The sequence below is a fragment of the Nuphar pumila genome, chromosome 16 (genome assembly GCF_984573655.1).
Source record: "Nuphar pumila chromosome 16, dmNupPumi1.hap1.1, whole genome shotgun sequence".
NCBI classification, from domain to species: domain Eukaryota; kingdom Viridiplantae; phylum Streptophyta; class Magnoliopsida; order Nymphaeales; family Nymphaeaceae; genus Nuphar; species Nuphar pumila.
Genome location: NC_143264.1, coordinates 61,227,447 through 61,254,747, shown reverse-complemented (window position 1 = coordinate 61,254,747; position 27,301 = coordinate 61,227,447). Strand labels below are relative to the sequence as shown.

Here is a 27,301-nt window from a genome sequence, read left to right as displayed (position 1 = left end):
ACCACAAATTATACTTACGTTTGCTAACTCATATAGCGATTACTAGTTTTGAGTTTATTATGTATAGTGATTCTTGTAATAGCGATTATTAGGTAGAGCGATGATGAAGTTACCACGATTTGTACATAGGTTTGCTCAATCGTTAAGCGATTTCTGGTTTAGGGTTTATTATTTGTAGCATTTTCTTTAAGTGCAAGAAACGACCTATAAGATTAGTTTTGGGTTTAGGGTCTAGAGTTTAGGTAAACGTCATTTGACACACTACTGATGTTAAGCGGCATGTCATTCATTTACATGTACTAACATTGTTGCGATGATAGTAGCAAATGAAATAACGTCTTTTATTTAATACACAATTTAATTAATTTATTTAATATAATCTTAGGAGGCGGTATGTATGAAAATGGGTGGGACGTGAAATGATTAACTTCGGTAGTGTGTTCCGCAAGGAACACACGACATTTCCATTAAGAGCAAGGAACATGCGATGTTTCATTTTTCTGCTTCGTGAACAACGAACAGAAAACCTGACGTATCAGTTAACCACCATCATCGTAAAAATTGTATCAATGTCGAAGAAGAAAGTTGTGATTCAGTCGACCGTCCACAAAAAAAGGGCACCTTCGATTGCTTTATCCTACTTCATCTTTTTTATTTAGTTTACATTTCACTTACTGAATATAATGCAAGAGTTCCTTTACTGAATATTCAGCTAATTTCAGTGCAACATCCACAAACAAAGTGCCTGAAAACTCAACAAAATGCTTGAATAGAACATCGACCTGATGCAAGATGAATTTGTAGGACACACTATCAATAATTTTGTACGTATAAAAGCACTATCTGTTATACATTTACGTATGTCGTGGTCATGTATATTAACAAGTATATATTTGTTATAAACAGACTATACACGATTTCATCATGTATATTCAAAGTAAGGGATTATCCATGCTGGTACGCGTCGTCACCCCTTATTTTATGGTATATTGGTTATCTTATATATTTATTTTCTTTTTTGATTTACTAATGTACATGCATGTTTTAAACTTACTATTATTACTGTTTCGTTCAACATAGTATCGTTCGTCGAATGCCACACGCGACTGGATTTCTAGATGACTACAATACTGGGGTGATGATGACCAAATGCCAGACTTCTCGTCAAGCGAAAAGGTTTATGACCATATCGATGTGCAAGATGTTAAATCGATTTAAGATATTGTTTTAATTTATAATATTGATTTCTATGTTGATTCTTAATATCTATTTTAAGCTATCAATAGGAATTTACATATCCATTTAAGATATTGTTCTGATTCTTAATGTCAATTTATATGTTGGATCCTAATATTGATTTAAGAAATTGTTTTAATTCATAATATTGATTTCTATGTTGATTCTTAATATCTATTTTAAGCTATCAATAGAAATTTACATATCCATTTAAGATATTGTTCTAATTCTTAATATTGATTTATATGTTGGATTTTAATATCGATTTAAGATATTATTTTGATTATTAATATCAATTTATATGTTGATTCTTAATATCTATTTTAAGCTATCAATAGGAATTTACATATTGATTTAAGATATCGTTCTGATTCTTAATATCGATTTATATGATGAATCCTAATATCAATTTAAGATATTGTTTTGATTTTTAATATCGATTTCTATGTTGATTCTTAACATCGATTTTCAGATATTGATTTCTACATTGTGGCAATCGAAAAAGCATTGAGTCTTTTACGTATTGGATGTACGAAAATAAAAAATATGGTTATACAACTCCTTGGACTATAACATTGGTGTAGACCATGATATTGTGCATTTGGTAATTTTCTATCTATAAGATTATTGTATCTTCTACCGTGGCCCAAAATTTATTTGCTTTTGCATAAACCATAGTTTGGATTTTTCAGAGACATGTTGGGTGTCGACATTGGCCCGTGGAGGTTTTACGTCGTCGTGGATGCTCTTTTACAAAATAATGGCATCGATTGTGGCATCTTTGTAATGAAGTATATTGAAACAATATACTATGGACGAGTACCAGAATTCACCGTTGTATGATATACACTTAAACATGTTTTATTATCCTATATTATTGTTGACTACATTTCTATATTGATTTGACTATCGGTTTTTATTTTTTCAGGATGATATTCCTGGATTCCGCACGGAACTATGCGAAAAACTGATGTATTTTCTAATTGCAATGGATACAAAACCCCAGACTACAGGAATACCTAGAAAGCAATGAAGGATGCGAGGCCCCCAGGAGTAAGAGGAAGTTGTTTTAAACGTCTACCTGTTCTTAAGGATAACGTGAAGAGGGTTATGTTGTACTGCTGAGAGAGAGAGAGCAATTTTTGGTTCAACATTCAATTTCCTGAACAAGAGATTTTTTTTGTGTACAGACGTTTGTAACATATTTTGTAGACTGTGTATACAAATTTTGTAAGACTGTTCAAAATTCGCATTGATTCATAAACCAATATTATGCACTGACACATGTGTGTTGAATACGCAAATTGCTACTTCAAGCACGCAAATCACAAAAATGTCAATTACGCAGGCACATGTTTCAAAATCATAAAATAAATATCTTAAAAATCGAAACATCTTACAAAATTATGCAACTGGCACTTGTTAATATCAATTAGTAAGCTATTATGCTGATATAGTATCGATTTGTGAGATATTGTTTTGTTTGTTAATATCGATTAGTAAATTATTATGGTGAATTGCCATATATCGATTTGTAAGATATTATGTGTTTTCTAGTGTCGATTTGTGAGATATTGTTTTGTTTGTTAATATCAATTTATAAGCTATTACATTGAATTGCGGTATATCGATTTATAAGATATTATGTGTTTTCGAATGTTGATTTGGTGATATTGTTTTGTTTGTGAATATTGATTTGTAATATATTATGCTGATTAGTCGTATATCGATTTGGAAGATATTATGTTGAATTGCCGTAAATTTATTTGTATGATATCAAGCCAAAGAGAATTACGAGCTTTCTTAGAAATGGTCACTTTTAGGTCATTAATTGATGAAATAGGGAAAGGTTCATCAGCGGGTTCAATCTTTGGCTTCTTAATGTCAGTCTGATTACTGTTTTTGTCAGCACACCCTCTCCTCTCGAAGAAATTAATGAGGCAAAACCGCATCCGCAACACGCCTTTTTTAGAATGAAGCTTCCCGATGTAGTGTCGATTTGTTGAGATTGTTTTGTTTGTTAATATCGATTTGTAATATTATATTGAATTGTCGTATATCGATTTGTAAGATGTTATGTGTTTTCTAGTGTCGATTTGTGAGATATTGTTTTGTTTGTTAATATTGATTAGTAGGCTATTATGGTGAATTGTCGTATATCGATTTATAAGCTATTATGTATTTTCTAGTGTCGATTTGTGAGATATTATTCTGTTTGTTAATATCGATTTGTAAGCTATTACGCTGAATTGCGGTATATCGATTTGTAAGATATTATGTATTTTTGAATGTCGATTTGGTGATATTGTTTTGTTTGTGAATATTGATTTATAATATATTATGATGATTTGTTGTATATGAATTTGAAAGATATTATGCTGAATTGTTGTAAATCAATTTGTAAGATATTAAGCCAAAGAGAATTCTGAGCTTTCTTAGAAATGGTCACTTTTAGGTCATTTATTTGATGAAATAGGGAAAGGTTCATCAACGGGTTCAATCTTTGACTTCTTAATGTCAGTCTGATTACTATTTTTGTCAGCACACCCTCTCTTCTCTCGAGGAAATTAATGAGGCGAAACCGCATCCTCAACACGCCTTTTTTAGAATGAAGCTTTCTGATATAGTGTTGATTTGTTGATATTGTTTTGTTTGTTAATATCAATGTGTAATATTATGTTGAATTGTCGTATATCGATTTGTAAGATGTTATATATTTTCTAGTGTCGATTTGTAAGATATTGTTTTGTTTGTTAATATTGATTAGTATGCCATTATGGTGAATTACCGTATATCGATTTGTAAGATATTATGTATTTTCTAGTGTCAATTTATGAGATATTGTTCTATTTGTTAATATCGATTTGTAAGCTATTACACTGAATTGTGGTATATCGATTTGTAAGATATTATGTGTTTTTGAATGTCAATTTGGTGATATTGTTTTGTTTGTGAATATCAATTTGTAATATATTATGCTGATTTGTCATATATCGATTTGGAAGATATTATGTTGAATTATCGTAAATCGATTTGTAAGATATCAAGCCAAAGAGAATTATGAGCTTTCTTAGAAATGGTCACTTTTAGGTCATTTATTTGATGAAATAGGGAAAGGTTCATCAACGGGTTCAATCTTTGGCTTCTTAATGTCAGTCTGATTACTATTTTTGTCAGCACACCCTCTCTTCTCTTGAGAAAATTAATAAAACAAAACCGCATCCTCAACACGCCTTTTTTAGAATGAAGCTTCCCGATATAGTGTTGATTTGTTGATATTGTTCTGTTTGTTAATATCGATTTGTAATATTATGTTGAATTGTCGTATATCGATTTGTAATATTATATTGAATTGTCGTATATCGATTTGTAAGATGTTATAGGTTTTCTAGCGTCGATTTGTGAGATATTGTTTTGTTTGTTAATATTGATCAGTAGGGCATTATGGTGAATTGCCGTATATCGATTTGTAAGATATTATGCACAATTGTTGTATATCGATTTGTGAGATATTATGTGTTTTCTAGGGACAAGTTTTATGATATTTATAGTATGATTTCTATTGTAGAATTACAACAAAGAATTATAACATTACAACAAAGAATTATAGATTTACAACAAAGAATTATAGAATTACAAGAAAGAATTATCGATTTACAACAAAGAATTATAGAATTACAACAAAGAATTACATAATGCTAAACATTACAACGATTTATACTAATGAAAGTTAAATGCTATAACTATTTTGTAGCTGAAGAATCCACACGTGATTCCTGTGTTGTGTTGCTCACTTTTGAATTAAACTGAGTTTGTCATTAAACATAACAATATCAAGCACTACAATAAGTTCAACAAGAAATACAAACAGCATCCCAAAATTATTACATACCAAAAGACTTGTCAAACTCATGTCATCTTTTCACTCAAACAGGTCGGGTGGATTGCAGGTTTCAACGTTGTAATGCACGTCTGTAGGGTATTACTGCATGTTGAAAATTACACAAGTTAGATATTGATAGGTTGCACGTAATACAATTTACATGAGAAGCAATATATTGTATTACATACCTATTCATGTGAAGGGCTTGGTTGCTTAAGGGTTGGTTGTTTCTTAGACATTTTCTTGCAAACCAATTTCAGTGAACCCTTTGTCCTCCGACGACTGCGATTAGAGGTAAGTTTCCTTTTAATACCCTTTGCTAGGTGAATATTTCTATCATAATAAGGTTTACTCTTGACTTGTCAAAGATGATGTTTACACTTCGGTGCAACTTCTCACAAGGGTTAAGGGAAGCATGATTTTCACCTACATTGTTCGATCCTGTTATCTTAGATTGGTCTTCATGAGCTACAACAAACTCATGGTGAATTAACTGCACTTTTTCAAGCAATTCTCTTGACACTTTTCTCATACATACATAGGCTTCTTCGCTTTTTGATGCCAAATCTGCAACATGCATAAGTGACCTACATAGTTGTTGGTAATGAGAGGCTATGTGACACTTCTCATCAACACCAGATGGACTGACATTATTTTTATCCAATAGTTCAATCTTTGCTTGTCTCGTCCATCTTCACATTATATATGACTCATGTATTTCTTGTATCTTCTCTTGATTAAGTGCCTTTAATGCATGATGACATAAAATACCTTTGAATTCAAACATTTTGCATGTACATTCAACTGTTTTGTTGTCAACATTGTACGTAACATGTGCTTCTTGCCTTTTTGGATGCTCTTCACCCTTCCATACAATATGGTATTTGTGCATATTCCTATATTGCATATGTCCTTCTATGTTGCAATTGATGATCTGTATAACCTTCTTCTTAGTCCATTCAAATACAGTTAGTGTATACAGATCTGCAGGTAGCGTCAATATTTTCATGCTCAAAGTTACAGGGCGGGTGTTAAAGTATTTCACATCTTGTTCAAGCTCATTCTGTCTAAGACCGTCTACAAATATTTCATACTGTTTCATGAAGTGCAACATTGTTAAACATGAATACAAGGTTTTTTTCAGTGTGGCATGCATAGATTCAGCTCTTTGTGTGCTTATCATATCTGCACAAAAGTATTATCTTCCATATGTTAATGCCCACTTCTCTTTGTCTGCATATAAATGTTGTAACTACACACAGTCTTCAAGGTCGTACATCTGAATCATTTGCTCTCAATCAGACAGAAAAGTGACCTCGTCCATGCTCTCAAGTACACACTTTCTAAACATTTTATTAAACCTTGTCTTCTGATTAAAAATGTGTTATATGTTCTTTGCTGCATTTTGAAAGATATGTCACAAACATAGGCGATGATGTGTATATGGCCATACATGAGACACTGCAGCCGCAATTGCATGATCACCATTTGTAAGTACAACTCCAGGGTGCTTTCCATTCATTGCCCGTGTAAATACTCTGAACAACCATTCAAAGGTTTCCTTGGTCTGGTCATATAAAAAAGCGTTGCCTAATATGCAACTCCGTGAGTGATGGTTCACTTCGACAAACTGCGCAAATGGCCATTGTTCCGTATTAATCTTCATTGTCGTATAAAAAATAAGTGCATCATTGAAGCATTCATAATCTACTCTTGACTTTGAATCTACCCAAAATATATTCAGAGCATACTCATCTTCATCTAGTTGCATTGCACTAAAAAAACTAGGGTCATTGCTTGAATTCTTCTGTAGGTAATCAACCAAAGAACATATTCCTCCATTCTTCATGTTGTCTGATCTCTTTCTTCTTAAATGGTTTCTTAGATCCATAGGTGTGAATGATACATTCTCGCGACCATCATCTATGCACACGCACAAATTGTATGTCTTGCTTGGTGCAATGTCGGCGCTATCAGCTATTTCAGCAACTGCAACATGCACTTTGGTTACTTTATGATGTGACCTTAACATATGAGTCATAAATGAAGGGGCAAATTCATGGTTATTATCATTGATTAAAGTACAAACTACATATTTCCCATTCGGAAGTCTTCTTAACACCATTCTCGCTGGACAACCGCATCTTGAATCTGACTTGCTCCTTGTTGGATTTCCACTTGACTTCTTTCAACCTTGCTTAGAACAAACATATGCCTTTCTCACCACGACACCCTGTGCATTTTTTGCCCAAGAATACCTTCTAACACTGAATCCAAGTTTTAAGGCATAATCAATGTAAAATTTGTATGCAACTTCCTCATTATTAAATTGCATTCCCTCTACGGGAACAAAGCCAAGTGTAATATCATGTAGACTTGAGGTACCTGCACCTTTGTCAAGTACACTGTCATGATCATCTACCTCATTATCGAATTGCATTTCGTCTGATGAAATATCATTATCGAATTGCATTTCGTTTACTGGAATATTCAAGTCTACAGTGAATCCAATGCCTGCACCCTTATTATCATTTGCATCAATAGTGCACATATTCACTTCTTTAGGTGCGTCGATAGTATGGATGTCCATTGCTCCATGACTTTCCAGTGATTGAGACACATCATCTTCATTGCAACCAGTTGATATGCTCAACACTGTCATGAGCAAAACATCAATTTGTATCAGCCAACGCATATGTTTACAGCAATTCAGCAAAATATATTACAAATCGATAATAACAATTAAAACAATATCTCAAAAATCGACACTGAAAAATAAATAATATCTTACAAATCGATTTACGAAAATTCAACATAATATATTACAAATCAAGATTAACAAACAAAACAATATCTCACAAATCGACACTAGAAAATACATAATATCTTATGGATCGATATATGACAATTCAACATAATATATTACAAATCGATATTAACAAACAAAACAATATCTCACAAATCGACACTAGAAAACACATAACATCTTATAAATCGATATACGAAAATTTAACAAAATATATTATAAATCAAGATTTTCAACCAAAACAATATCTCATAAATGAATCTAGAAAATACATAATATCTTACAAATCTATATATGACAATTCAGCATAATATATTACAAATCGATATTATCAAGCAAAAAAAATATCTCATAAATCGATACTAGAAAATACATAATATATTACAAATCGATATACAACATTTCAGCATAATATATTATAAATCGATATTAATAAACAAAAAAATATCTCACAAATCGATATACATGTTACTACAACTGCGATTGGTGTTACATTGAATATACTGAGTGAATGGACGATACCGGATGGGGTAGAGGCCCTTACTCGCATCTGTAACCAAGCATTCTTGTCAACAGGTCCCATTATCTTACAAATGTCTTCAAGTTTCCAACCGTTGAAACGATAAAATCTACCTGTAATAACAAAACAACGCCTTAATGACACTTACGACGACATATGTTCTTCAACAATAGCATGATGACATGGAAAGATACTCACGATGTGACCTTAATGGCACTTGTTGGAATGTTTGTACGTCATTGCTTTTTTTCATACTGCCTAATGAAAATGAAGAAGAAGAGAATACTGTAAAAAGAGATGGACGACAAATCCCCCTATGACGCCCACCAATGATTGAACCAACCGCTCGATTTATAGTTATCTCCACGAGGTAGGAACGAACCCAGAAAAGTTTTATATCTAACACATGGCAGGAACGAGAAGGCGGCCATGTGTTGTAACAAAAGCTAAAAACAAAGGCAAAACATGCAAATCTATTTACGGGGAGCGGGAGGACATTTTGGTTCAACACATATCTATCTTACGAGAGAACATTTCCGTCAAAAGCATATCTACCTTTTTTATATGTTATTTTATTATAAAGTCATCGTGGGCAACATTGGCATATGAATTATCGCGGGTCTCAAAATATTCCTCCGTACACACCAGAACACGCAATTTGTGTTTCGGGGAGAACACACAACACCCTCTCGGCAAATATGGTGATATTTTAGCGATATAATGTCATAAGTACATTTGTGGTGTTTCATTTAATAAAATATATTGCAGCTTTATATCATTATTTACATTTTATCATGAAAATGTTAGAAAAAAAGGTACTGAAAAAGTTAATGGATTTATGGATCGTCAACATTATTCCATCTCTCTCTCTCTGCTATTTAGAGTACAAAGAGAAGCATTTCTTTTTCTCAATGGTTTGAAACCAACGGTTGAGTCATATTTGACTAAATTTTTTACCATTTTTTATTTTTTTTCAAAATTGTGTTTAATATAATTCTGAAATTATTTAAATTTTGCCCAATTTTTGTTGATAAAAACTGGGGACAAATAAACATTCTAAAAATAATTTGAGAAACTCAGCATTGATTTTATTGCCATTTTTAATTTTTATAAACTTGGCCAAAACATGCTTTTTCATGAAAAATAGATTGATCAAAAAGTCATTACTCCCTTTTGGATTTCAGGGGGGGAAAATCACCTGGATTACAAAGGTGTTTGGGAGACAAAACCCAAAAATAAAGAAAAGGAAAAAAGAAAAATGAGGCTGGCCAGCACTAAGCAACAACATCCCGGCCATTTTCCAGCCGGTGGCTGGCTGGAAAATGGTCAAAATATTTTAAAAAAGCTAAAAATGAAAAAAGAGGTTGGCCGTTTTGATTGATAAAAAGTAAAAAAAGGGAGGCCAGCCATTTCCGGCCAGTGCTGGCCTCCTTTAATAAAACATAAAAAAAAGAGCTAAAAATTCTGGCTAATTTTCGGCCAATATCGGCCCCGAAAATGGCTGGAGGTGGTTGAGGGGTGGAGCGATGGTGAGAGGGAGAGAGAGTTGAGGGTGTTTTTTTGTTTTTTTTTTGTGTGTGTGTGTGTGTGTGTGGGGGGGGGGGGGGGGGAGGGAGGTTTTTTCACATAGCTAGGTTTTAACAAAACCTGTCTTGAAACCCGGTTTTGGTGTCACCCAAACATACCAAAACCTGGGTTTTGGCCACAAAACTTGGTTTACACCCATCCAAACGGTACCTTAAAGAGTTGAAAAAGTTTATAACAAATTTTAAAAAGTAAGCTTTATTTTACAATGATTAATTTTAAAAATAAAAGCAACTTTTTTCACCCCCAAAAAGTCAAACTTTATATTTTCAAAAAATATCACGTTTTGGTCACTTTAATATGTTTTTGGTCATTTTTTTCGATAGAAAAAGCTAGGTTAGGCATACCCTACCAGTTATACAACCATACCATTGAGATTCTAACTTGCAACATCAACACAAGGTGACGTGCACTAATTGCTCCTGCCAGACAAGCAGAGCCCCGTTGGTGTTTTTGGTCACTTCAACTGGACATTAGTAACTTATAGATAAAAGGGTATAAGACATATTAACCTTAAAATTAGCATTAGCACTTTATCTAACTTTCCCATATTTGGATTCATATTAACATTTTCTATCTAGTCTGTCATCATCAAGTTATTGGTTAGGAGCTACTATAGTTTGCCACCCGAGAAAGAATGGCCGCAGTTCAAAACCCTTTAGGAATTCTCCTTTGCCACAAGGTTGACATAGTGACAAAAGTTAAAAATGATAAAAATATCGGCAGCCAAAATGTAATGCTTCAAAATTTTTAACTTGAAAATTTAAGAAAAACTTTAATTTTTTTGTAATTGATCACTTTTAAGAGTTAAATCGATAGCACAATAAAAAATTATTCGAAAGATTTAAATTAGTAATCTTAGGCAGGTTAGAGAAAATACATGTTAACAAGGAATGAATCACAATCTTATTGCATCTGGGTTAGTTTCCATATACATAGATTTTGAAATAGAGATGGTAAAATTTTAAAAACAACTCATTCCAAACAAAGCTTTAAAACATAATTGAATTGAAAATTGAGTAATATCAACGAAAACAAATAGAATGTGGTTCCGTGACTAATCTGTGTCATCATCACTCATAACAACAGCCTAATAATCACCTGAAATGAAAAGCTGTAAGACTACATCGAGTTTAGTAGGTACAATAACATAAAAAACTAACACATACATGACAAACCAAAAAAATCTCCTTGACAAAGATTTATCGGCTTAAAACTAAAATCCTTGGGAGGCTTATTTGAAAAACGTAAAAGCTTTGGCCAATATATCAATTAAGACAAAGCTTTTGTAGATATATCAATTAAAGCTAAATTTTGGTGGTTATTTGAAAACTAACGCCCCCACGCAAAACCCTAATTTCTTCCTCGCCTTTATAGGAGGGTGTCGCCTCCAAAAACCCTAATGTCGGCGAGCGGGTCTGCGGAAGCGCGAATCGTTCTGCGATGTAATTGTCTCTGTTGCTAGATCTTAGAGGTTCCCATCCCCTTCTTTGTATGTGTTCTTCGAGAGATCTCTTGAAAACAACGATAATTAGGCGTTGGTTTTGTGTTATTTGAATTAGACTTGTAGAAGTACGTGCTGCCGACTAATTCGATTAGGGTTTTGTGCTTAGCCTTTCTGCTAATTGCTTTGGTAGGTTGTTGTTAGTTTGTCATTAGCTATATTTGATGCCGTTGTGTCTTGTTTGATTATGGTTTTTTTTTTTTTGTTGATCGTCTTTGCTACTTTCTTTCTTGTTTGGCGGATCTCTTACGTGATACTTTAAGTATGTGTTGCGTGTCACTGTTCAAAGAATATTTTATTAGTGGGTTTCGTGGATTCTAAGTCATCAATCATGTGGGGCTTCAGTTTTGTGCAAAAGAAAAAGTGCGCACACGCAATAGTGAAGATGAAAAGGTATTTTAGTTCGTTTGTTGATCTAGTCAATACTTGCACTTGTTCTCCTGGTGCTTATGATGTCTCAGAAGATGAACTATTTAAAAAAAGAAAAAAAGGAAGGGTGTTGAGGTTGTGTTTGGCCTACTTCTTCTCGGTTGAACAAAGGCTAGAGAGAATTCCGCTGATATGATCATTTCTTTCAGGGAGTATTTTTCTCAGGTGCATGCATGAGTTCTATTTCTCTGCTTATGCAGGAAACTGGGATGGGTTGGGGTAATGCGCTGGGAATCTTGATGGGATATTGCGTTCTAAAGCACAACGCAATGTCCTGACTTGTTCCAATTTCTAGGATAACTGGAAGCTCCCCAAGAACTCCTTAGATCAGCGTTATCCCTCTGTGTTCTTTTGAGTAGTTCAAGTAGCTAGATGTGCCAGGTCTTCGATGTAGTTTATGTTCCCTGTTTCGATCCCGTATAATTGCATGCCATATCTGTAGAAGTTTTTTTATTGTCTCAAGTTGATAATATAACCAGGGGCAGTGGCAAGCTCTATAACAGTAATGTTGTAGGCATTGGTAGGAATTGTACTCTCTTTAGCTTTAGATTTTTTTCATGCTAAAAATGTTGTTTTGTTCTGATTCTATTGTTTTCCTTTTTTTTATTTTTTGTAGTGTTGAAGAATAGCATCTGATGGCTCCAACACCACCAAAAAGTGGCCTTTTTGTTGGACTGAACAAAGGGCATGTTGTAACCAAACGTGAACTAGCTCGTCGTCCATCAGATAGAAAGGGTGTAAGTTACAATTCTCTGCAGTTATTTGTGTGCTCTATGATGCCTCGTGCTGTGCCAGTTTATTGTGTTTCTGCTAGTATACATTGTTTTATTGGTGTTCTGCATTTAGTTTGCTATGAGGGTTTTCCAATCTCTATGTTTCCGTTTATTCTGGTGCATCTTATGGTTGGCAATGGTTCCATCATGGGAGAGATAACAATTACCACCTGAGGATTGGCTTTTGAACTTCAAGTCTTTCATGGCATGTGACATCTTTTCTTTTATTGCTATGCAATCTATATTACCTAGGCACATCTGTGGGCATCAGTATTGGATGGATCTGGAGTGTCAGACATGGCTAGATGCATGGACTCGCCTGTGTGTGCGTGTGTAGAAAGGGTGCAAAACTAGCAATTAATATATGAGAGGTTAAAGTAAAGAAAATGTATGTTCACCAGTTGGTTGTTTGGTGAGTATTATTTCAAGACTAAAACATGAAGATCACCATGTTTTCTGGAAACTTAACCTCAAAGTTTTTGTTTCCTTCCACACATAGACATGCATGCGTGCATGCTTATGCATGCACACACATGCAAAAAGTGATTTTTCTAAATGGTACTTACTCTTTGACATAATTAAAAAATGCGTCTAACCTTTGGAAAATTTTGACAAGGGCACCAAACTTTTGATTGTTGATAAAAAACAAGTTTTTTTAAAATTGTACTAACTCTTCTTAGGTTACTACAAATAAATTATCTTTTTCGCCCTCTAGAAATGAGGAAAAGTGGTCTTGGTGTCAAATGCAGCCCTTTGAAACTGGGTTTTGGAGTGCTTATGAACTAGGTTGATTTTAATTTGATATGCCATCTCTTAATTTTGTCTCAACCATCATTGGTTCAGCTATAAAATATATTGATTTCTCCAGATCATCATCACCTCCCCCATGTCAACACACCAGTTGAACTTGAATAAGAAAAGGGAGAGAGCTTTGTGGAGAAGAGTAAAAGTGTTTAAAAAAAATAAGGGGCGCACTTAAAGTTGGTATAATTTTCTCACTATTTGGATGCATTTATAAATGACTGTTTTTCATTTTTATTTATATTAATTAGTTATTTTCATGTTTGATAGTTCTGTTTTTATTTTTAATCAAGTTTTCATAAATAGAAATAAAAACCACCCTTTTATAAAAAAGAAAGGGGCCCTGTTTTTTTCTTTTATATTTCTTTTTTTGTTCGGACACTCCCACTCGCCTCATCTTCTTTTCTTCCCTTCCTCACCCAGCTATCTTCTTTGCTAGAAAAATTTCTGGTGATGACAGTAGAAATCATTTCTTGGAACTCTCACTTGTCGAAACTCCAGTTTTTAATTCATCGTGTGTTCAAGTGTTCTTTGTAAATTTACTTTAGGCTTTCAATTTTGGGATCTAGACATGTTTTTTTTTTCTAATATTACGTGCATCTTGATCACTTCATAACATAGAGTTTAATGGAGGTGGTGTGTGTTCTGCTGCTGAGGATGGTGATTACTTGATGTTCACAAAATCTTTGCAGTTGTGTTGTTGATGAGATGGCCATCTTCTCTAATCTTGCAATATATTTCTTCTTCCTGCATTAAGTTGACATGATTGTTCATCTAATAATGTCTTCTGAGTGAATTTATGCTGATGAATTAGCTTGATCTATATTCTTGTGCAGAAAAGCAGTAAAAGATCACATTTTGTCCGCAACTTGATCAGAGAGGTTGCTGGGTTTGCACCCTATGAGAAGAGGATTACTGAATTGCTAAAGGTTGGGAAGGACAAGCGAGCACTAAAAGTTGCCAAAAGAAAGCTGGGAACTCACAAAAGGGCTAAAAGGAAGCGTGAGGAAATGTCCAGTGTTCTTCGTAAGATGAGGTACTGCATCTAAGAGAATCAAAACACAAAAACTCTTGCACTGTGAACATACTTACCTGCAAGCATGTGTTTTCATCAATAATATATTTCTTAGAAGTTACAAAATGGGTTGCAGAATCTGAATCTGTGGTGCTTTGCCGTGAAAGATCAAGGTGTCTGTATCTATCATTTTTGTTGATTTAAAATGAATAGCAATATGATGTTCCTCTGAATAATGTTGTAAAATATAAACAGTTTTCTCTTTTTGTCTTTTAGTGGATTCTCATAACCTGCTAACTGCCATTTTACCAAGTTATATGTTGTTTATCTAGGACGCTAACAGTGTGGAGTTTTTTTATTGAGATTAACATATTATGCATCTCTTCTGTCTTCACTATGTTATCTTTTCAGTCTATTCTGCTCAAATGAGCCCTGAGGGTTTTGGGGAGTTGCTTGTGTTTTTATCAAATTGCATTTGTAGCACTCATGTAAAAATACCTTCAAGCTCTGAAGCTCTTACTATTATTTGATTCAGAGTGCTTGTTTGTGCGAATGATGTCAAGTGGTTCAATAAGTTTTGAAAAGCACATGCTTGCCTAGCCTAGTTATTGAGTTGCAATTACAAAGCTTTGGGGACCTAAAAAGTTGGGAATGCATTATAAGAAAAATTTTGGATTGGAAATTCTGTCATTTATTTAACTGCCTTATTGCACCACCAATTTAATACATAAAAGGAAAAACAAAGAAGACCAAGAAAAAAAAGTGATTGTTGTCAAGTCTACCCATGGTCATTCTACATTTTAAATTTCCTGATTTCAAATCTTCTATCTTTCCCATATGGTTAAGGTCATGAAGGTGCTCCACCAAAACCTTGTTAAATAATTCCTATGCTTGGGAAACGGTGATGAATAGTTTTCATTTTAAACCACATGATGTGTACACTGATTGGAAAACTATGCTTCTTTATAGTGGAAGAATGGAGCTACGGCTGCTGAAATGGGATCTTTGTTTTTGTTCCATATGGACATGGATTCTCATGTGATTAAGCTTATATTCTTGTGACTTGGTTACGGCTGCACTATGTCACATGGGTGTGGGTGGGATGCGGGTGCGGGGATGCAGCACTTCCAAAAAACCCAGGTGCGGGGGTGCGTCAAAAATATAAAAAATTATATATATATATATATATATATATATATATATATATAAAATCCAAAAGTTGGACATAAATGACCCTGGGTGCATTGACTGCACCCAGGGTCAGGTTGACCACATTGGGTGCGGGTGCGGGTGCGGGTGCGGCACCTAGTTGGAGAATCCCTGTGACATATAGGGCAAAAAAAAATTCTTGGCAATTTTTTTAAGTCTAAAAAATTGGACCAAAATGACCCTGGGTGCGTTGACCGCACCCGCATTGCGTCGACGCGTGTGCACCCTACAAGCTGAATCCCTGTGACATAGCGGCTTCTGTAGCTTGTTTGGAGTTCTGCTAGTGTTGCCAGTGAGTTGGCCTTTCTATAAGTTTGTTGGTAACATCTGGTGTTGGCTCATAGGGCTTCCTGGTAGAGTAGGTACTTAGAATCTTGAACATAATAAAGGTTTATCTATCTGCTACGATATCTTATTAGTACTTCTAATATGATATTAGGTAACTTGTACATGAAGTTTAAATATTTTCATTTATAATCACAGTGAAGAAAAGGTTTTGATAACTTCAGTGCATTAATATTTTTTATTTGTCTGCAATTCATTTCAAATTCAATTTATATGAAAAGCTCAAATGGGAGTATATTCAAAAGTAAGGTTTCAAAGTAATATAATGAAAATAAATATATAAATCGGCTTAACCTGGATTTATTTACGCCTTCAGGACAAGTCTTATGACTTGCACCAGTTTGGAGTAAATCCTTATGAGTCTTCTTGAATACCATGCAATCTCATACCTGAATTTGCAGCAACTTTTGGGTTTTGAGGTTGTTGGACTGACATTTGTATTGTTTTGAATGCACATTTGATAAGATAATTTGCTAGTTTCTACTCTGACTTTTGCTTTACAGGTCTGCTGGAGGTGGTGAGAAGAAGAAGTGAGCGGATGACCACCAACTTCAAGTGAAGCCCTTGATACATTTTTCTTCTTGAGTTTGTCATTGAGTTTCTCAAACATCTAGGATTAATTTTTGCTATTGTTATTTTGAGGCTTGAGGCCAATTGTTATTATGCAAAGATGAGATATATTTCTTCATTTAAATTGAGCTTGTCTTTGATATGTTGGACCTCACCTGACTTTTGATTGTGGGTCATATGCTGCAGGTGCTTGTTTCATCAATTTGTTAGTACAAGGAAAGTTAAGGCAAACTTATCATCTCTTGGAAATGAGGCACAGTCAAAATGCCTTTTCATCTCTGTTCAAAACACAAAACAATGTTGATAAAGAACACTTCTATTTTGGGAAATTCTAGAATTCATTAAAGTATAAGGGGGCAAATATATAGTATCAGATAGATGGTAATTAATGATTTCACAAAGTTCTTATAAATATGCTCAGCTTTTTGTGGTTTTGGTTTTTTCTGTAACTTTTATAACTTGATGATCCTGATTGTGATGGTGATAACCATTTCCTTATTTTGTTCTAATGTTAAACCATGGTCTCATAGTTATGTTTGAACAGTTGAAGTGTCGACCATCTGAATTAGGAGAGCAAGGGATGAAGAAATCCTAGCTTATCTCACTAGATATTTTATCATATTTAGTCTCAAGCTGTGGTGGCCAGCTGACTCAGTTTTGTCGTATATCTGTTTTACTTGAGTCTGAAGAACCTCATTCAAATTGGTGACTCATATAATCCTGAATTGATCAGAGTCCTTAAATCCACATGATTGAAATGTCTTTAGTGCCTTTCTTTTGAATTGATGTCAATACACCTTTTTATGACTACACCAGTAAGGTAATCTTGAAGTGAAAAGCTTCACATTCTTGCAACTCTGTTCAGAGTTGCCACTAGACGATGGTCCGGTATCTAGTGAGATAAGCTAGGATTGGTAGCTTCTTTAATTACTATGACAATTCTTGTTCACATTCCCAATATTTGTTAACATCTCCGTTGATGCAATGCACTGTACGACCCTGAATTTCAGAATAGGATATTTTTGTTTGTTTTTTCATTTATATTATTTAGTCAAACAGGGGTTGCTCACTAGTTTACTGATATTTAATAGGAAGTGTTGAAATTTCTTGTTGGCAGCGATGAAGCCTTATGAGGAATCTGTTGATCAGCTTAATTGCTGATATGATGCTTTCCATATGCAAAGGATTTCTGAGCAATGTTCTGTTCAGTTTTTTGTGTCTTTTTTTACGCCTGGATTAGAGGGAAGACAGACTTTTCTACTTATAGGGTAATTGCAAGAAGTATTCGTGTCTTGGAATTTATTGTTGGCAACGATGATGTGAGGAACGTGTTGATTCGGGTTAATTGCTGATATGATGCTTCCAATATGCAAAGCATTTCTGAGCCATGTTCCTTACAGTTTTGTGCTTTTTTACATCTGGATTGGAGGAAGATTATGAGAAACTTTTCTTCTAATAGGGTGATTGTCATGTTCAGTATATTAAGGATTTCGAAGAAGCTTATTGTTGATTTGTACAGGAAGTTTTGGTGTTTTGGAATTTACTGTTGGCCGTGATGAAACATTACGAGGAATGTGTTGATTCAGCTTAACTACTGATATGATGCTTTCTATATGCAAAGGATTTCCGAGCCATATATATATTTTGTTGGTTTCCTGTTCTTTGCCGTTCTTTGGGCCTTTGAGCATTTAGTTTTTATATTTCATACTTGAATCTACCCGAATTCTAACCCATTGCCTGTTGTTCTAGATATGCTTTCTTCCCTCCCTCTCCCGGTCTAAAATTCATGATACACCTTTTTATGACTACACCAGTAAGGTAATCTTGAAGCGAAAAGCTTCACATTCTTACAACTCTGTTCAGAGTTGCCACTAGACGATGGTCCGGTATCTAGTGAGATAAGCTAGGATTGGTAGCTTCTTTAATTACTATGACAATTCTTGTTCACATTCCCAATATTTGTTAACATCTCCGTTGATGCAATGCACTGTACGACCCTGAATTTCAGAATAGGATATTTTTGTTTGTTTTTTCATTTATATTATTTAGTCAAACAGGGGTTGCTCACTAGTTTACTGATATTTAATAGGAAGTGTTGAAATTTCTTGTTGGCAGTGATGAAGCCTTATGAGGAATCTGTTGATCAGCTTAATTGCTGATATGATGCTTCCCATATGCAAAGGATTTCTGAGCAATGTTCTGTTCAGTTTTTTGTGTCTTTTTTTACGCCTGGATTAGAGGGAAGACAGACTTTTCTACTTAAAGGGTAATTGCAAGAAGTATTCGTGTCTTGGAATTTATTGTTGGCAACGATGATGTGAGGAACGTGTTGTTTAGGTTAATTGCTGATATGATGCTTCCAATATGCAAAGCATTTCTGAGCCATGTTCCTTACAGTTTTGTGCTTTTTTACATCTGGATTGGAGGAAGATTATGAGAAACTTTTCTTCTAATAGGGTGATTGTCATGTTCAGTATATTAAGGATTTCGAAGAAGCTTATTGTTGATTTGTACAGGAAGTTTTGGTGTTTTGGAATTTACTGTTGGCCGTGATGAAACATTACGAGGAATGTGTTGATTCAGCTTAACTACTGATATGATGCTTTCTATATGCAAAGGATTTCCGAGCCATATATATATTTTGTTGGTTTCCTGTTCTTTGCCGTTCTTTGGGCCTTTGAGCATTTAGTTTTTATATTTCATACTTGAATCTACCCGAATTCTAACCCATTGCCTGTTCTAGATATGCTTTCTTCCCCCCCCCCCCCCTCTCCCGGTCTAAAATTCATGATACACCTTTTTATGACTACACCAGTAAGGTAATCTTGAAGTGAAAAGCTTCACATTCTTGCAACTCTGTTCAGAGTTGCCACTAGACGATGGTCCGGTATCTAGTGAGATAAGCTAGGATTGGTAGCTTCTTTAATTACTATGACAATTCTTGTTCACATTCCCAATATTTGTTAACATCTCCGTTGATGCAATGCACTGTACGACCCTGAATTTCAGAATAGGATATTTTTGTTTGTTTTTTCATTTATATTATTTAGTCAAACAGGGGTTGCTCACTAGTTTACTGATATTTAATAGGAAGTGTTGAAATTTCTTGTTGGCAGTGATGAAGCCTTATGAGGAATCTGTTGATCAGCTTAATTGCTGATATGATGCTTCCCATATGCAAAGGATTTCTGAGCAATGTTCTGTTCAGTTTTTTGTGTCTTTTTTTACGCCTGGATTAGAGGGAAGACAGACTTTTCTACTTAAAGGGTAATTGCAAGAAGTATTCGTGTCTTGGAATTTATTGTTGGCAACGATGATGTGAGGAACGTGTTGTTTAGGTTAATTGCTGATATGATGCTTCCAATATGCAAAGGATTTCTGAGCCATGTTCCTTACAGTTTTGTGCTTTTTTACATCTGGATTGGAGGAAGATTATGAGAAACTTTTCTTCTAATAGGGTGATTGTCGTGTTCAGTATATTAAGGATTTCGAAGAAGCTTATTGTTGATTTGTACAGGAAGTTTTGGTGTTTTGGAATTTACTGTTGGCCGTGATGAAACATTACGAGGAATGTGTTGATTCAGCTTAACTACTGATATGATGCTTTCTATATGCAAAGGATTTCCGAGCCATATATATATTTTGTTGGTTTCCTGTTTGCCGTTCTTTGGGCCTTTGAGCATTTAGTTTTTATATTTCATACTTGAATCTACCCGAATTCTAACCCATTGCCTGTTCTAGATATGCTTTCTTCCCCCCCTCTCCCGGTCTAAAATTCATGAGCGTGTGATGAAAAATTATAATTTTATTGTATATAGTATGAAAAACATATTATAACATGCCAACATCGCTAACAAGTGGCTATATCGAAGGGTCTCCTAATACTTCTACTCCTTGTTGCCTAGGCCTGCGGATAGTAGCATGTGTACAGCATGTATAATTGTATATGCCACAATATGCTCTGGTTTTCCATATTTGGCAGGAAGAGTAGGCATTGTAAGCCGAGTCCCAGCACCTTTTGTTCTAGGGGTGGACAGCTATGTTCTAGCATGTTTTTTTTTTGCTATCAACTGTGGTCCTTGAGGGCTTATTTGATGGTGCGTACGAAAAAGATGTCAAGATCGGTGTTTTTGACAAACGTTGGATGTGGCGGACACGCATAATGCCGTCTGCTGTGTCCAAAAAACTGCATTATTTTTGTTCCACTCTTGCTGCGTCAAAAAAATTGCATTATTTTCGTTCCACCCCCTTCTGTTACTAAAGGAACAGGGATGAGGGAAACCAAATTAAAAGAAAAATGTTTTCATCGATGGGCATGCTTGGGGTTGATTTCCCTCTTGTTCAGCGACCAGAGGGGTTGAGTTCTCTCTCTCCTAAGCACCACTCATATCTGTCTCTCTCCACATAGGCATATCTCTTCTCTTCATCTGCTTACCGATTTTTTCTCTTTTCAGCCAATTTTCTCTTAAAATGGCTTCTGCTAAAGGTACCAATGTTGCATCTGACCCTGCTCCTCTTCAAGCAGAGAAGCCTAAAGCAACAAGGGCGAAGAAGCCCGCTTCTCCCAAGGAGCCTAAACCCAAGGTGTTTACATCTGGAGCCCCCCTAGGGCTCCTCACCCTCAAAATGGCTTCTGCTAGAGCTCCCCCTATTGCATACTGAGATGCCCATCTTCGATTTTTCTCTATTTTTGTAGTTTATGTTTGTTTTAGTAGTTTTGTCTTTGATTTTTCATCCATTTCTTTGGATTTAGTCTGAGATGCCCATGTTTTGGTTTGGTTGATTTCTTTGTTCTCTGCTAGTTTTTTTAGAATAGTATTTTGTTCAGTAGATTTCATTGTTTTCTTGTTGTTTTTAGAGATGCTCCTGTTCTGTTTGATCCAGTTTATTCTAGTTCTCAGTTGCCCATCTTATTGATTTGTTGATTTTTGTTGTATTTTTGCTAGTTTTAGAGATTCTCATCTTCTCTTTGGATAGATTTCTTTGCTTTTGGTTAGTTTCTAGAGACACCCACCTGTAGTTTCGTTAAATTTTTTTGTTTTATGTTAGGTTTAGAGATACCTATCTTTTGTTTCTAGAGATATCATAGAGCTTATTTGAGTAAGTTCTTAGATATAATCCTCTTCTAGTTTCATCTATTTACTTGGTTTCTCTTAGATTTGGGAGATAACCAACTTGATCTCTTTTTCAATGGTTATTAGTTTATAGATTGGTCTCTTTTTCAATGGTTATTAGTTTATAGAGATGCCCATTTTCCATTCTGGTAGATTTTGGGGATAATAAGCATGTTAATTTATTTTATGGTTTGTATATAATCCATAATAAACATGTTAAAACATTGATATAGTTAGGTGGATCAAGTCGTACGATCCAATCCAAAATGAAGTTATCCAACCCATTATCAATGTGTGTTCATATTGTCCATGCACTGTGTAAAACAAACATTGAACTTTGGAACACAACATCCAAGCACGGTCCAAACAAACGGTGAACTTGGTACAGTTGTTACGGAATGAACAAAGTCAGTGTTCTGTTTTGTTCTTCTGTTCTGGAATTTCATGGACAAGCCATCAAACAAGCCCTAAGGGTGTCAATAGTTGCTATGGGGAAACCGAATCTTCTGATTTACACAAAATAACACCCTGACTTCCCTTTTGTTGCTCGAGAAGTTCATGTCCCTCCTTTGTTTTGAACCATCAAATGTAATGCAGCAATGCACCCCTCTGATGTTAATCAATCACGCTACAAATTACGTCATGTTTGTGATGCCAATTTCTTTTAATAAAATTTAGTTCGAAGAGATGCACTGTCTTAATTGAGACTTTCGTTTTTTAAATCTTTTGGGGGACCATCCTCAGGCTTTCCTGGCCAAAATTAAAGAGTAGTTTCACTGTGGGTTTGGAGTTCACAGATAGCCTCTGCTACAGTCTGAATGCTAACATTTGATACGTATACTTGGCAAATATGAAGCCTTGATTGGTTCACTGCCAATTGTTGAATGAATGCTTATTCCTTGCTCAGCTGACCAGTCAGCCCAAAGGATTGGTTTCCAATGGATGGATATCGTCAGGGAAAATGCTCCATGCTGAACAAGTTTGTCCTTGTTTGAAGCTGTTATCACTTGGTTTGGATGTGGACATTGTAGAAGTTAGCTTCATCAATTAATATGGTGCCAAACTCTGATATCACAAGCAATTTTCCCTCTAAAGCAGTACTCATGATCTAATCAGGTAGAGTTAAGTCCAGTCTAGTGGGAATGACAATTGAACAGGATACCAGATTGGGATGTTTATTGTCATTACCTCCTTAATTACACTTGTGTTTTTATTTAATTCTGACCGATTGAGCATTGATCAGAAATACTGAAAGCACTATGTTACATGATATTCTTGTTTTATTTTCCATTGAGAGCAGTATGTAAGGGATACAAAACGAGACACATGAAAAGAGGCTGTTGATCCTGTCTAACCTGATACACTTTTAAGCTGGAGTAGAATCGTTGCTAGTTGCTACCTAATGAACAATGAAGAGGGAACAGTTAGCAAAGGATCAAATTTTAACAAATAGTTGTTTCTCTGTAAGTCACCTTGAATCAAAGTATAAAGACAATGAAAAGTATTAGGAAACAATATGAAGTACTGCCCTTAAGGCCTGATGCACTTCGCCATTGCATGGAGCTTATATTTCATGCAATGACGATCCTGTCGATACAAGTAGCACTCACCAAATTCAATGTGTTTTCTGGAGGGAATTGAAACATTCTCATGTCGGGATAACATCATACACATATAAGGGCTGAGCGCCAATTATGCCCTACATCACCTTATCTTTGAATCAGATCAAGGGAATGAAGCAATGGTTTGTATTGTTCATTCCTTGCTTACCAATGCCACAAAAGGGATAGACATAGGATAGATCCTAGAATTAAGTGGTGGGTATTGAAATGAGCTAAACAAGGAATCTTTATAGAACAGGTAGCTAAGGAAGCTAATTGGTGTCTCGAGGAGGATGCATAATCAATGTGGTATAAGATAGCGGGTTGCATGTGAAATGTAGTGAAGGAGGTTTTGGGTGAGTCTAAAGGCGGTGCACCACTAGGTAAGGATACATCATGGTGGAACGAAGATGTCAAATTAGCTATTAAGGTTAAAAGAGAGTGTTACAGAAATCTCAGTAAGAGTCGTGATAATGAGAATTTGGAGAAGTATATGGTAGCAAAGAAGGAAGCTAAAAAAGTAGTTCGAAACACGAGAGATAAGGTATATAAGGAGGTCTATGACAAGTTGGATACTAAGGAGGGCGAAAATGATATTTATAAGCTTGCAAAGATGATAGATATGAAATCGAAGGATCTAGGTATGGTTAGATATATCAAACATGAAACACAAAGGGTTTTAGTTAAAGATGAGGAGATTAAGGAGAAATGGAAATATTATTTTGATAAGTTGTTTAATGGAAGGCATGCCCAGGATCTTGGTGACTTCTCTATTCCTTTACATGAAATGAATCATGACTTCATACGCAAGATTCAAAAGAAAGAAATTGCAGAGACTTTGAAGAAAATGCAATCCAGAAAAGCAGTTGGCCCGGATGGTATACCTATCGAGGCTGAAAAATGCTTGGGGGAGAAAGGTTTAATATGGTTGAAAAATCTTTTTAACAAGATTTGGCGGACAAATAAGATGCCTAATGAGTGGAGGAAGAGTACTTTGGTGCCTTTCTATAAGAATAAGGGTGATATGCAAGATTGCGCAAACTATCGTGGTATAAAACTCATGAGTCATATTATGAAACTTTGGGAGAGGGTGATTGAGTATAGGTTGAGGAAGGTGGTCATGATATCAGAGAATCAATTTGGTTTTATGCCTGGAAGATAAACTATGGAAGCTATACATCTTCTTAGACAACTTATTGAGAGATATAGAGGGGAACAAAGATTTGCATATGGTTTTTATTGATTTGGAAAAGGCATACGATAGAATACCTACGGATGTTCTCTGGTGGACAATGATGAAGAAAGGTATCTCTCTCAAGTACATTAGTATAATTAAAGATATGTACGAAGGAGTAGTAACCAATGTCCGCACTTGTGGAGGGGTGACAACCAACTTTCCTATAACGGTTGGGTTACATCAAGGATCTGCATTAAGCCCTTTCCTTTTTGCTATAGTGATAGATGAACTTACAAGATCAATTCAAGAAAATGTGCCATGGTGTATGTTGTTTGATGATGATATTATTTTGATTGATGAGTCTAGAGCTGGGGTTAATGCTAAGTTAGAATTATGGAGACCGACTTTAGAAGCAAGAGGTTTTACGTTGAGTAAGAGTAAGACAGAATATATGAAATGTCGGTTTAGTAAGCAACGAAGTAGTGATGAAAGTGTAGTGAAACTTGGTGAGCAACAAATAGCGGTGGATGACTGTTTCAAATATTTGGGATCTATCATTCAAAAGAATGAAGAAATTGATGGTGATGTAAATCATAGGATTAAGGTTGGGTGGATGAAATGGAAAAGTGCAACTGGAGTGTTGTGTGATCGTAGAATGCCATTGCGGTTGAAGAAAAAGTTTTATAGGATGACAATTAGACCCGCTTTACTATATGGTACGGAATGTTGGGCTGCCAAGAGACATCATTTGCAAAAAATGAGTGCAACTGAGATGTGTATGCTTCGATGCATGTGTGAAAATACACTAAAAGATAAGATTCGGAACGAGAAAATTCGTAAGAAGGTAGGCGTTGCATCCATTGAAAATAAGATGAGTGAGAATCGTTTACGATGCTTTAGGCATATTCGACGAAGGCCTAATGATGCTCCGGTTAGAAGGATAAAGAAATGAGAAAATCTATTAGCTAAAAGAGGTCGGGGTAGGCCTAAGAAGACTTGGATGAAGATGATAAGAAAGGATGTGAATGCTTTGATCGAGGACATGACATTGGATAAAAATGATTGAAGGAGAAGGATTCATGTGGAGGACCCAAAATGATTTTTTTTTTGTTCATATCGCTGACCCCAATTGTTTTTTCTGCAGTTTTTCACGTAAACTTTGGCATAAAGCACACTTTTGTGATGATTCACCAGATACCCTTAGCTTTAATTTTGCAAACAGGCCTCCTGATGCTTCTGACTTTTCCATTCTCCAAGTTTCATACATCCTTTTTCTTTCACCTGTTCCTGAACTGACAAGATTATGACATGGATAAAACTCATTGGGAATCACCAACATGCTTTTTTGACATAAGCACCTATCTTGTCATAGGTTGCAGTCATTTCTTTGTGGGAATCCCACCTTTACCGAAGTAGAAAACAGATACATTTGAATATAAATGGAAATGTAAATAAAGAGGTTTTAGATGCAATCGGGCTTTATTCAGGAAAGCAGGACAAGTTAGGCGATTGTAGTGTGGAGCACAAACCCACACCCCAACTTAAAGTTTTTGGAAATGTGGGTGCATCAAACATCTCCTGAGGGACAAACGAGTTCCAAAGAGGGAGAGACAGACAGACAGAAATACAGAGGTGGATTCTCATTCTCAGAATCTCAATAACTGCCCGTCTATAAACTAATGGGCAAAAGAGCCGTATGCCAAAATTACATCTCATCTACCAAATTGCAGTAATCATGTAAAGCACAACAATTGGAGAAAAAAGAAAGGGTACTTCCAATTGAACTTGAGAGATTAATTACATTTTGAACTTCTGTGAGATCCTCTCCACTCCTTCCTTGCATTCTTCAGTGAGCCGCTTCACCCCATTCTTAACTGTTGAACTAAAACCAGCAACCGACGATGCAGTGCTCCGGGATAAATCTTCACCAGTGTCTTTCAAAGCTGAAACCACAGTAGTTTTGACCTCTCTGACCTTCTTTGCTGCCTCTGCTGCTCGTATTTTCAAAAGCTCAATTATCAACTTTATTTTTTGAATAATTCTTTCAATGACAGCGAAGGATTTCCCTTTTACTTCACTAGCCATAACCTCAAGCTTCTTCACCAACTTTTTACCCCGACCAATTGTTTTGTTTGTCCGAGATTGCTCACTGGAAAACTTTTCAACATTTAGCCATGTCACTTCAGTAATAGCATCATCCTGGAGCTCACTGTCAACAACAACTTTGATGCCATGCTGCTCCCAACGATCCCTTGCTTCTTCTAATGCCTTGGTATGTTCCTGTGCTCTCTTTGCCTCATCCTCGGCCCATGCCCTGCAAATCACCAATGAGTAGCATCACTAGTGTGCGACTTGGGAGAAGCGTTAGATACAATCCTTTCAACGACCACCATCAGAGAAGCTATGGGCAATAGAGGCTGGGGAACAATATTTTCAGGTATGAACCCAATAAACTCATCTGTTAGCAAATCTCTCTTAGAGTAAGTTGTTTATCAGCCTTTTCTTATAGAAAGCATCACAAAGTTTCAAGCAGTTGAATTCTTCTGGGAATCATCTAGAAGTGCTGGCTATCAAGATACTTTTCAAAGATCGCTTGATAGTCATGGACAAGCGATAAGGAGAAAACTAGTACCACAATACACTGTTGGACATAAAGGAAGAAACCATAGACAAGGAATTTTATAATGTTATGAGCACCAGAAAGAGCCAGCTTCCACATTCCAGTGAAAAAAGA

The 27,301-nt window shown here is 35.4% G+C and overlaps 2 protein-coding genes across 6 annotated transcripts in view; one reads left to right on the top strand and one right to left on the bottom strand.

Annotated features, from left to right (window-relative positions):
- The first annotated feature begins 11,402 nt into the window (after nt 1–11,402).
- On the top strand, nt 11,403–17,214 carry LOC149813321 (large ribosomal subunit protein eL36y-like). Of its 4 annotated transcripts, none has more exons than XM_089992377.1 (5): nt 11,403–11,474; nt 12,579–12,699; nt 14,373–14,572; nt 16,609–16,660; nt 16,862–17,214. In XM_089992377.1, the coding sequence occupies exons 2-4, from the start codon at nt 12,598–12,600 to the stop codon at nt 16,637–16,639; spliced, it is 333 nt and encodes a 110-aa protein (XP_089848503.1). In that variant the 5' UTR covers nt 11,403–11,474; nt 12,579–12,597; the 3' UTR covers nt 16,640–16,660; nt 16,862–17,214. The 4 variants fall into 4 exon arrangements, with proteins under 4 accessions (XP_089848503.1, XP_089848504.1, XP_089848502.1 ...); XM_089992378.1 differs by having other exon boundaries at nt 11,422–11,521; XM_089992376.1 differs by having other exon boundaries at nt 11,431–11,503.
- An 8,813-nt stretch (nt 17,215–26,027) lies between these two features.
- The window catches only part of LOC149813320 (uncharacterized), a 32,343-nt gene continuing 31,069 nt past the window's right edge, over nt 26,028–27,301 (bottom strand). For both annotated transcript variants that reach the window (XM_089992375.1, XM_089992374.1), the window contains one exon: nt 26,028–26,881. In XM_089992375.1, coding sequence (XP_089848501.1) covers nt 26,365–26,881 — 517 coding nt within the window. In that variant the 3' untranslated portion in view covers nt 26,028–26,364. The remainder of the gene's footprint in view (nt 26,882–27,301) is intronic.

Excerpts from the sequence above, each read along its gene's own strand:
- LOC149813321 (XM_089992377.1), top strand. The coding sequence starts at position 12,598 with ATGGCTCCAACACCACCAAAAAGTGGCCTTTTTGTTGGACTGAACAAA. Across the intron at positions 12,700-14,372 it reads GTCCATCAGATAGAAAGGGT|AAAAGCAGTAAAAGATCACA; the intron begins GTAAGTTACAAT and ends ATTCTTGTGCAG. Across the intron at positions 14,573-16,608 it reads AGTGTTCTTCGTAAGATGAG|GTCTGCTGGAGGTGGTGAGA; the intron begins GTACTGCATCTA and ends TTTGCTTTACAG.